The sequence below is a fragment of the Dasypus novemcinctus genome, chromosome 21 (genome assembly GCF_030445035.2).
Source record: "Dasypus novemcinctus isolate mDasNov1 chromosome 21, mDasNov1.1.hap2, whole genome shotgun sequence".
Classification (NCBI taxonomy): domain Eukaryota; kingdom Metazoa; phylum Chordata; class Mammalia; order Cingulata; family Dasypodidae; genus Dasypus; species Dasypus novemcinctus.
Window position 1 is genome coordinate 82,928,345 of NC_080693.1, and position 12,056 is coordinate 82,940,400.

At 42.1% G+C, this 12,056-nt stretch overlaps 1 protein-coding gene across 3 annotated transcripts in view; it reads right to left on the reverse strand.

The window, feature by feature from the left end:
• CYTH1 (cytohesin 1) overlaps nucleotides 1-12,056 on the reverse strand; it is a 110,938-nt gene that overhangs the window by 23,390 nt on the left and 75,492 nt on the right. For all 3 annotated transcript variants that reach the window (XM_071210832.1, XM_058284817.2, XM_004460437.4), the window contains exon 4: nucleotides 20-86. In XM_071210832.1, the coding sequence (XP_071066933.1) occupies nucleotides 20-79 (60 nt within the window). In that variant the 5' untranslated portion in view covers nucleotides 80-86. The remainder of the gene's footprint in view (nucleotides 1-19; nucleotides 87-12,056) is intronic.

Sequence of the window (12,056 nt, forward strand, 5' to 3'; positions counted from 1 at the left end):
CTCCTTCCTTTCCACATACCTTTTTAGGGTCCATGTTGAATTTCTTCCTGCCCATGGCTACCTGCTTGTTCCTCTGCATGTTTTTCCTGTAAAGCAACCACCAAAGCACGTTATGCTCCAGGTCACTGCAGGATTCAACGACTCAGACCTCCCTCAGGCACCCCTGACTTCCGGGGAGTCTTCAACGACTTCTCCGGGGAAACAACAGGCATAATTCTGGTTTAACTAGGAAAGGTAACTTGAAATCCTGACCCTGCCTCTGGGCTTACTTGCTCCTTCTGCCCAGATTGGTGCTTTACTCTTTTTTTCCCTCTAAACTCGAGTTTTAAAAACCTTTATTGAGGCATAATTAACATATCATATAATACATCCATTAAGTGTAAACTCGAGTTTTAAAAACCTTTATTGAGGCATAATTAACATATCATATAATACATCCATTAAGTGTACACTTGAATTTTTAGTAAGCTTACTAAGTTGTGCGACCATCACCATAATCCAGTTTTAGAACATTTTCATCACTTCAATAAAATCCCTCATACCCATTTCCAGGTAAGCCTCACTCCCGCCCGAGGCCCAGGCAACGCTGAGCTCTTCATCTCCATAAACTGGCCTCTTCCAGGTATTGCACATAAATGCAATCAAGATATGTGGCATTTTGTGTCTGGCTTCTTCCACTTAGCATAACTTTGTGAGGTCTAGCTATGTCGAAGCAGGGATCAATGCTTCAGTCAGAAAATGTTACTGCCTTGAGGAACAACAGTCTTCACTGGCTACATCCACGCAGCAAAAACAATGTTCCTAAGCTTTAGAGGTTTTGGAAAAAACATCTGACAACTCTGAGAAGAATATCAGAAATAAGTTCAAGGATCCCCTGTAAACAGCTGCCTGAGAAAATGAAGTCAAAACGGGAACTTAAAGTGCAATTTCAGCTAGATTGAAGGGTCTTGATCAGGTATGAAAAATCCCTAACTTGACCTAAATGGATAGGATAAACTATACTATTCCTCTATACTTTCCTTTTTAAAAAAATTTATTTATCTCTCTCTCCCCCTCGTTGTTTGCACTTGCTGTGTCTATTCACCTTATTTCTTTAGGAGACACCAGGAACTGAACCCAGGACCTCCAATGTGGAAGGGAGATGCCTAATCGCTTAAGCCACCTCCATTCTCAACTTTTGTTGTGTCTCATTATGTTTTTCCTCGTGTCTTTTTTTTTTTAATGTTTTTTTTTAAAGATTTATTTATTTCTCTCCCCTTCCCCCCCAGCCAAAGTTGTCTGTTCTCTGTGTCTATCTGCTACATATTTTTCTTTGTCTGCTTGTGTTGTTGTCAGCGGCATGGGAATCTGTGTTTCTTTTTGTTGCATCATCTTGTGGTGTCAGCTCTCCGTATGTGCTGCACAATTCCTGGACAGGTTGCATTTTCTTTCGCACTGGGCGGCTCTCCTTACAGGGTGCACTCCTTGCACATGGGGCTCCCCTACATGGGGGGACACCCCTGCGTGGCACGGCACTCCTTGCGCACATCAGCACTGCGCATGGGCCAGCTCCACATGGGTCAAGGAGGCCTGGGGTTTGAACCATGGAACTCCCATGTGGTAGACAGACGCCCTAACCACTGGGCCAAGTCCTCTTCCCTCCCCGTGTCTCTTGTTGCATCATCTTGTCGCATCAGTTCACCGCACCAGAGGCACTGGGAACCTCTGCTTTGTGGTGTCTCTCACTATGTTTTTTCTTCTTGTGAATCTTGTTGTGTCATCTTGGTGTCAGCTTGCCACACCTGCCTGTCACACCAGCTTGCTGTCTTCTTTAGGAGGTACCAGGAACCGAACCACAGACCTCCCATGTGGTAGGCAGGAGACCAATTGCTTAGCCACATCTGTTTCCCTCTATCCTGTTCTACTTGGGACATTTTGAAGCTGGGCGGACCCCAGAAGATCCTGTCCTTAGAGCTAATCCAAACCTTCTGTTGGTGGGGCCTTTTGACTAGATCCAGTGAGGGGCCTGCCTTTTCATTAGATCATTTAGTAGGGCGCGACCCAGGGTGGGTCAGAATCCTGTACAGAGAGGAGAAACCCGCAGAGAGCCGCCAAGTTGACAGGCCCAGGAAAGAGAAAAGCTGCAGGCCGGGAGGAGGGAGGAGAGTACAGCGGACGGCGCTGTGCTCTGCCCCGTGCCTGACAGCCCACAGGGGTAACTTGGGGAGACGGCGGCCCTTGACCATGCCACGGTCTGGACACTGCCACAGCCTCAGAGCCGTCAGGTTTCAACCTAATAAATTCCCATCATAAAACCCAACATATTTCAGTACATTACTCCCAGCAGCCTTTAGCAAACTAAAAACTACTCCTCAGAATAACATCTAAGAAGGGCAGAAAATTTACTAAGCTATAACTAAGTACAACTCGTTCAGTTTTTCCCAAGAAAAGAAGAAAACGAGTTTAGCTAGCTCTCCTAGGTATATGCAAACAAATTAGTTCCAAACAAACAATTTTCTTCCTCCCTCAGATGACAGGCTAAGCAGGGGAGAAGGGCAGAGAAATGGAGGTTCATACAGACACACAATCAAGGTTAAATGGGGCACGATTTTACAGCACTAGCACTTGTCAGGTGGCCAAGAGGGGGCAGCCTTTTCACTCGTGGGGGCGTGCGTTTCCTAGACTCTGTGGGGCAAGTTAGTGGTTCTGGCCTCGGCCAGGGCAGCCCCAGGAGGCTGCCACCCGACACTCCACACACCCTGAGGGAGGCCGGTTTGGGTCCAGGGCCCCCAGGATCAACTTGGGTGGATCCAAATCCTCACTACACGCTCACAAAGATCGTCTCTAGTCTAGTACGGTGGGTGTAAAGTTATTCCTGCTTCCATGCTGGTCACTTAACCAGCTCTGCCACTGCAAGACCTCTCACTGCATGCAGGGACTCAAGTGGGAACAGAGAGCCAGCTGTGCGACACCCAAATTTCCACGGCATGTCTAGCTGGACAGAGCCCTCTCAGATGTTCTAATACAGCTCCTGCTCGGTATCCTGGCCCCACCCAGCCGAGAATCGGGGCTCTAGACCACTCCCTAGACCTTTCAAAGTCAGCAAACTGCAGTTTGTGGGTAAAATTCTGTTCCTCAGCAGGATTCCGTAAATGTCTGACTGGATCCAGATACCGCGGCTGCTTTCACACTACAAGCATAGTGCTGAGGGGCTGCTACGGAGAACCTGTGGCTAGCGAAGCCGGAACATTTACTATCTGGCCCTTTACAGGACGAGTGTGCTACCCTTCTAGCCGGCCCCAGGTCAAACACTTCCAACTCTGCCTGCTGTACAACGAAAACAGCCATATTATTACTCCAAGTAGCTCTGGAATGAATATAATAAAACAAAAATTGTATTCATAGGAGCGAATTTCACCCTCTGTGCAGCCACTACCACTCCCCCCGTGGCAGGCGGCAGTGGGGGCTGCAGCCCAGATTCCTAGCCCGGCTTGCTGGTGCCAGGGGGCTGTGAGGACCCAGTCCTCCAAAATCCAGGGTGGGTGGTCTGACTACCAATCTCTTCCTCTAATCAGCTACTTCCCCAAGATTTAGGGGCACCCATTGTTCAAAAGCAAATCAGGCAAGAGTGCAGAGGAGTCTCAAAGAGGCAGTACTTACCCCCCACCCCCTTCTTTTCTCTTTCCAGGCCCTGGATGGAGCAAATATAGTGTGGAAAAGCTCCAGCCCTCAACAACAACAAAACTAGCTGAGGAGGGTTGAAGTTGGATGGACCCCAGAAAAGCATGTTCTTAAAGCTGATCCACTCCTGCAGTGGGACTGCTGTGGTGGAACCTGTGCGGAGGCTTCTGCAGCTCACGTGTGGCCGCCTCCGTCGGGATGGGTCTGAGTCTTACTACGAGTCCTTTATAAGAGAAATGAAATTCAGACAGCGAGGGGGAAAGCCAGCGAGCAGCCAGGGGCCGAGATGTGTGTGTTTCCAGGTGACAGAGGAGCGAAGGACCACGGAGCGCCAGCAGCTGGCCCCGGACACCAGGCTCTGGGAGAAAATACCACCTCGATGGTGCCTTGGATGTAGACACAGGCCCAGCCTCAGAACCGAGAGCCAGCTCCCGCTGTTCAACCTGCCCATTTCCTAGTATTGGCTTGAGCAGATCAGGAAACTAAAACACCTGCAATCCCAGAGGAGAGGGAAAACTAGATTTCCAAAGTTATAACAAGATAATTCTCAGAATATCCAGTTCTCAGCAAAATAATTTACAAAACACACAAAGAAACAGGTAAATATTACTCAGTCACAGAAAGAAAGAATTTGTCAGAAATCATCCCTGAGGAAGCTCATACATAGGAACTACTAGTCAAAGACTTTAAATTATCTGTTTTAAATAACATCAGTGAGCTAAAGGAATCCAAATACGAAGAAGTAAAAGAAAATATTGTCAGAACAAAATAAACAGTACTAAAAAAAAAAGAAAGAAAGAACCAAACAGCAATCTTGGGGCTGTAAAATACCATCTAAAATTAAAAACTCACTAGATGGATTCAACAGCAGACGTATAAAGGCAGGAGAAGGGATCAGCAATCTTGAAGACAGAACGACTGTAAGTATCCAGTGTGAGGAGCAGAAAAAACAAAAGTGGACAGAACCTGTGGGACCAGGGGTACCGCCAGGTGTGCCACACACGTATCACTGCAGTCCTAGAAGGACGAAGGGGGGGGGGGGAAAGCGTGGCCCAAAACGTCTCAAACCTGAGGAAAGACATGATACACACACCCAGGAGGCACAACGAACTCTAAGCAGGACAGCCTCTAAGACACATTATACAAAACTGTCAAAATCCAAAGACAGAGAGAATTTTGAAAGCAACAAGAGAGAAGTGGCTTCCACATACGAAGCACCCCATTAAGGTTAACAATGGATTTCTCATCAGAAACCATGGAGGCCGGGGGACAGTGGAACGACATATTTAAAGTCCTTAAAGAAAAAAACCGTCAACAAAGAAGTCTATATCCAGCAAAATTATCCTTCAGAGATGGAGAAATTAAGAAATTCACAGATGAATGGAAGCTGGCAAGAGTTTATTCCAAAAAGACCTGCCCCACAAGAACTGTCGAAGGCAGTCCTTCAGGCTGAAATAAAAGGATACTAGACAGTAACTCAAAGCCATTTTTAAGAAGAAATAAAGAACACTGGTAAAGGTAACTACATAGGAAATATAAAATCCTATATTACTGTACTTACGGTTTATAACTACTTCTCCCCAACTATGTAATAGGAAAATGTGTAAAATAACATTTTAAATCTATGTTAATAAGCATACAATATATAGAGATGTAATATGAGGAAACAGCAATGTAAAGTGGGAAGAATGGAGATATACAGAAGTAGAGTTTGCACACTACTGAAACTAGGTGAGTACTAGTCCAACTAGGTTATTAGTTTAAGATGTTAATGGTAGTTACAAAGGTAACTTCTAAGAAAATAACTTTAAGAATATAGAGGGAAGAGTATGTGGCTCAAGAGATTGGGCTTCCGCCTACCACATGGAAGGTCCCAGGTTCGGTTTCCAGTGCCTCCTGGAGAAGGCAAGCTGGCAAGGCGGGCAGGTGCTACAAGCTGACACAATAAGATGATGCAACAAAAGAGACACTAAGAAGGAAGACAATCAGAGATACAACCAACCAGGATGCTGAGATGGCTCAAGTGATGAGAGCCTCTCTTCTACATGGGAGGCTCCAGGTTCAATTCCCAGCGCCTCCTAAAGAGAAGATGAGCACACACAGAGCACACAGCAAGTGGACAGAGAGAGCAGATAGTGACCGCAAACAAGGGGGGAAGGGTAAATAAATAAATAAAATCTTAAAATAAAAATATAGAGAAAAGAATAAAAATAGTATAAAAAAAGGTAATAATAGAGTAACTGAAGAACAAAAAATACACAAGGCATATAGAAAACAAATAGCTAATATAGCAGAAGTAAACCATTCCTTCTCAGTTTTTACCTTACATATCAATGTAGATTAAACTCCTTTATTAAAAGGCAGAGATTGGCAGACTGAATGAAAAGCATGATCCATCAAGATGGTCTATAAAAGACTCATGTTAGGTACAAAGACACAAAGAGGTTAAAGTTAGAATATAAAAAGATATTCCGTGCCAACCGTAATAGAGAGAGCTGGAGTGGCTATATTATTGTCAGACAAAACATGCTTTAAGGCAACAAAGATTACAAGAGGCAAAGAATATTATTATACATTGATAAAAGATTCAATTCAGCAAGAAGATATAAATATTATAAATACATACACAGCTTGTAATAGAGCCCCAAAATATATGAAACAAAAATGGACAGAATTAAGGGGAGAAATAGATAGTTCTATAGTAATAGTTGGATATTTCAATATTTTCAATAAATGGCAGGACACCTAAACAGAAGCTCAGTAAGGAAACAGAGGACTTGAACAGCAGTAATAACCAATTAAACCTGATGGACACACACACTCTATTCAACAATAGCAAAATATACGTTTTTCTCAAGCGCACATGGAACATTTTCCAGGGTACACCATATTTCAGGCCACAAATCAAATTTTAATACATTTTAAAATCCTGAAATCATATAAAGCATCCTATCAAACACAACAGAATAAAGCTAGAAACCAATAATGAAACAAAAACTGGAACATGTATAAATATGTGGAAATTAAACAACATTCTTTCAAACCACCAACTGGCCAAAGAAGAAAACACAAGGGAAATTAGGAAATATAATATCTAAAGATGAATAAAAACAAAACATATTAAGACTTATGGGGTGCAGCCAAGGCAATGATCAGAAGGAAATTTATAGCTCTAAACGCCAGAATTAAAAAGGAATAGGGGGAGGTGGCCTTGGCCCAGTGGTTAGGGCGTCTGCCTACCACATGGGAGGTTTGCGGTTCAAACCCCGGGCCTCCTTGATCGGTGTGGAGCTGGCCCATGCTCAGCTGATGTGCGCAAGGACTGCTGTGCCACGCAGGGGTGTCCCCGCATAGGGGAGCCCCATGCGCAAGGAGTGCGCCCCATAAGGAGAGCCGTCCAGAGTGAAAGAAAGTGCAGCCGGCCCAGGAATGACGCAGCACACACGGAGAGCTGACACAGCAAGATGATGCAACAAAAAGAAACAGATTCCCGGTGCCACTGATAGGGATAGAAGCGGTCATGGAGGAGCGCACAGCGAACAGACACAGAGAGCAGACAACTGGGGGTGGGGGGGTATAGCTCAGTGGTTGAATGCCTGCTTCCCACATATGAGGTCCCAGGTTCAATCCCTGGTACCTCCTAAAAAAGAAAATTAGAATGAAGATGACTAGTCAATAACCTAACTTCACACCTAAAGAAACTAGAATAAGAAGAACAAACTAAATGCAAAGTTAGTAGAAAGAAGGAAATCACAGAGATAAATGATGGAAGAGAAAAACAATAGAGAGAATAAAAAAAAACAAAATTTGGATGGAGAAGATTGAAAAAAAACTGACAAACCTTTAGCCAGATTGACAAAGAAAAAGAGAGAGGACACAAATAACTAAAATCAGAATAAAAGTGTGGACATTATTATGGACCTTACAGAAATAAAAAGGACTATGAGAAACTGTAAATGTTGGAGAGATGTGGAGAGATAGGAACACTTATTCACTGTTGGAGGGAATGTAGAATGGTACAGCCCCTGTGGAGGACTGTTTGGCAGTTCCTAAGGAAGTTGAATACAGACTTGCCAGTGACCCTGCAACACCACTACTGGGTGTATATACCCAGAAGAAACTGAGAGCAGCAACACGAACAGACACCTGCACACCGATGTTCGTAGAGGCTTTATTCATGATTGCCAAAAGCTGGAAGCAACCTAGGTGTCCATCAACCAATGAATGGATAAACAAATTTCGTTATATACACAAGATGGAATATTATGCAGTGGTAAGAAGAAATGAAGCATATGACAACATGGAGAACATTATACTGAGTGAAGCAAACCAGACACAAAAGGACAAATACTGTATGATCACACTATTATGAACTAAATATATCATATAAACTCATGGAGTTAATAATAATAGAGGGTTTTTCTGATGTTGGAGTTTTGGTGTTGGAATTTGATGAAGACTTAAACTAGAGCTCTGGGAAGCCAGCACACAGAGGAAAGAGCCCAGGAACGAAGGAACCTTGAACCCAGAGAAAAGCCAGCCCCAGGAACATAGGAACCCAGTAAGCCTGAGCCCTCGCAGATGTTGGCAGTCATCTTGCTCCAAATACACTTTGGTGAGGGAAGTAACTTATGCTTTATGGCCTGGTATCTGTAAGCTCCTATCCCAAATAAATACCCTTTATAAAAACCAAAATAATAATAATAATAATAATAATAATAATAATAATAGTCCCCAGAAAACAGAAGTAGGGTAGAGAATGGAAAACTGAGGGTTAATCTGCACGGAATTGGTAAAAAGGTTGTAAGTCTTTGGAAATGAACAGAAATGGTTAAAGCATACCGTGGTGCTTGTAACTAACAGAGCTATTATATGGGTATGACAATGTTGCAAGGGGAAAGTCTAAGGTCATGTATATTACTAGAAGGAAAGCTAAAAGCTGTAAATGGGACTGTATAAGATAGTAAAACCTCATGCAAAACACAAATATGGGTGATATTGCATATATAAATCTGTTTTTACAAAATATAAATACAAATATACTAGAGAGAAGGAAAAAGAATAGCAGCTATGTACGGCAAGGGAAGCACAGAGAGATTGAGAGGTGATGAGGTTTGTTTGCTTGTTTGTTTTTTATTATTATTGGAATAATGGAAGTGCTCCAAGAGTAACTGAAGTGATTAATGCACAAATATGTGATTATACCGAATACCACTGACTTTATACTTTGGATGGATTTATGCTTTATTAATATGTAGCAATAAAACTGATTTGCTTAAAAAAAAATTATGAGAGGGTACTATGAAAAATTATATAAACAGGGAAACGGACTTTGGCCCAGTGGTTAGGGCGTCCGTCTACCACATGGGAGGTCCGCGGTTCAAACCCCGGGCCTCCTTGACCCGTGTGGAGCTGGCCATGCGCAGCGCTGATGCGCGCAAGGAGTGCCGTGCCACTCAAGGGTGTCCCCCGCGTGGAGGAGCCCCACGCGCAAGGAGTGCGCCCGTGAGGAAAGCCGCCCAGCGTGAAAAGAAAGAGCTGCCTGCCCAGGAATGGTGCCGCCCACACTTCCCGTGCCGCTGACGACAACAGAAGTGGACAAAGCCGCTGACAACAGAAGTGGACAAAGAAACAAGACGCAGCAAACAGACACCAAGAACAGGCAACCAGGGGAGGGGGGGAAATTAAATAAAATAAATAAATCTTTAAAAAAAAAATTATATAAACAAACTGGCAAACCTAGATGAAGAGGACAAATTCCTAGAAACATATAAGTTACCTAATCTGATGCAAAAAGAAATAGAAAACCTCAAAAGACCTGTAACAAATAGAGAGATTGAATCAGTAATCAAAAGCTCCTCATGGTACAATAAAGGACTTTGAGAGTAAAAAAACAAAAACAAAAAACCTCCCAAAAAAGAAAAGTCCAGGCCTGGATGGTTTCACTGCTGAATTCTACCACACATTTAATAAAGATTTAACACCAATCCTTCTCAAACTCTTCCAGAAAATAGAAGAGGAAGGATTACTTCCTGATTCATTCTATGAAGCCAGCATTACTCTGACACCAAAGCCAGACAAAGAAACTACAATAAAAGAAAATTGCAGACCAAGATCACTTAAGAATACAGATGCAAATATTCTCAACAAAATACTGGCAAACTGAATCCAACAATAATTAAAAAGGACTGGCTTGCGCTGCCTGGAGGGGCCCGCACCAAATCTCAGTGTATAATTCCATCTTTCTCTCCTATTTCTCAGCAAGCTCTGTTCTTTCCCCCATTTCCCAAATAAATTCATTTTATTTGTCTAACGAAAAAAAAAAAAAAGGATTATGCACCATGATCAAGTAGGATTTATTCCAGGAATAGTTCAACATAATAAAATTAATCCACATACTATATCGCATTAATAGAATGAATGAAAAAACTCACATGGCCACTCAATTGATGCAAGAAAGGACATTCTGCAAAATCTGTATCTTTCATGATAAAAACATTCAAAAAATTAAGAAGGGTATTTTTCAATACAATAAAGGGCATTTATGAAAATCCACAGCCAATATTATTTCCTCCCAAGATCAGAAACAAAACAAGGATGCCTGTTGTCACCACTGTTATTCAATATTGTACTGGAAGTTTTAGCCAGAGCAGTCAGGCAAGAGAAAGAAATAAAAAGCATCTAAACTGGAAAGGTCGAAGTCAAATTTTCCCTATTTGCAGATGACATGATCCTATATATAGAAAATCCTATAGAATCTACAAGAAAGCTATTAGAACTAATAAACAAAATTCAGCAAAGCTGCAGGTACAAGATAAACACACAGAAATCACTTGGGTTTCTGTAACCAGTGATGAACAATCTGAAAAGGAAATCCAGAAAACAATTCCATTTACAATAGCATCTAAAAGAATAATAAAGAAAGTGGATGTGGCTCAAGCAATTGGGCTCCCGTCTACCATATGGGAGGTCCAGGGTTCGATTCCCAGGGCCTCCTGGTGAAGACAAGCTAACCTGCACAGGAGAGCTGACCCATGTAGCAAGCTGGCCCAAGTGGACAGCAGGCACAGCAAGATGAAGCAACTAAAAGAGATGCAGAGGAGAGACAATAAGATGCAGCAGACCAGGGAGCTGAGGTGGCGCAAGAGATAGAGCACCTCTCTCCCACTCCAGAAGGTCCCAAGATTGGTTCCCGGTGTCGCCTAAACTGAAGACAAGCAGACACAGAAGAATGCACAGTGAATGGACACAGAGAGCAGACAACAGGGGGCAGGGGAATAAATAAATCAATCTTTAAAAAGAAAATAATAATAAACCTAAACAAATTTAACCAAGGAGGTGAAAGACTTCACTTGGACATTACAAAACATTCCTGAAAGAAGTTAGAGAAGACCTTCATAAATCGAAAGACATTCCATTTTCATGGACTGGAAGACAATACTGTTCAGAAGTCAATACTGACAACAGTGATCTACAGAGTCAATGCAACTCCTATCAAATTCCCAGCCAACATTTTTGCAGAAATGGAAAACTTGACCCTCAAATTCATATGGAATTACAAGGGGCCCTGAAGAGCCAAAACAATCTTGAAGAAAAAGAACAATGCTGGAGGACTTCTACTTCTTGACTTCAAAACTTACTAAGTTATAATAATTAAAACAGTGAGGTGCTGGTAAAAGGACAGACATGAAGACCAACTGAATAAAATTGAGACTCCAGAGATAAATCCACACACCTATTTTCAGTTATTTTCGACCAGGTTCCAAGTTCATTCACTGGAGAAATAATAGACTCTTCAACAAATGGTGCTGGAACAACTAGAAATCCACATGCAAAAGAATGAATATGGACACCTACCTCTCACCATCTACAAAAATTAAGTCATAATGGATGGATGACCTAATACGGATAATGGATCAATGACCTAAACATAAGTGCTAATACTATAAAACTATTACAAGAAAACATAGCAAAATATCTTCAGGACCTTGTAGTAGGCAATGGAGTTTCAGATTTCACACTGAAACAACAAGCAATAAAAGAAAAAAATAAACTGGACTTTAAAATTTAAAAATTTGTGCGTTGAAAGACATTATCAAGAAAACAAGACGACATCTGACAGAATGGGAGAAATATTTGGAAACCATGTATCAGATAAGGGTTTATATCCAGCCTATAAAGAGAACTCCTACAGCCCAACAATAAAAAGATAAACAGCCCAATTTAAAAATGGGCCAATGATTTGAATAGACATTTCTCCAAAGAAGATGTTCAAATGGACAATAAGTATATGAAAAGATGCTCAACATCATCAGCCATTAGAGAAATGCAAATTAAAACTATAGTGGGATATCAGTTCATATTTTCTAGGATGGCTATTATTAAAAAAAAAATGA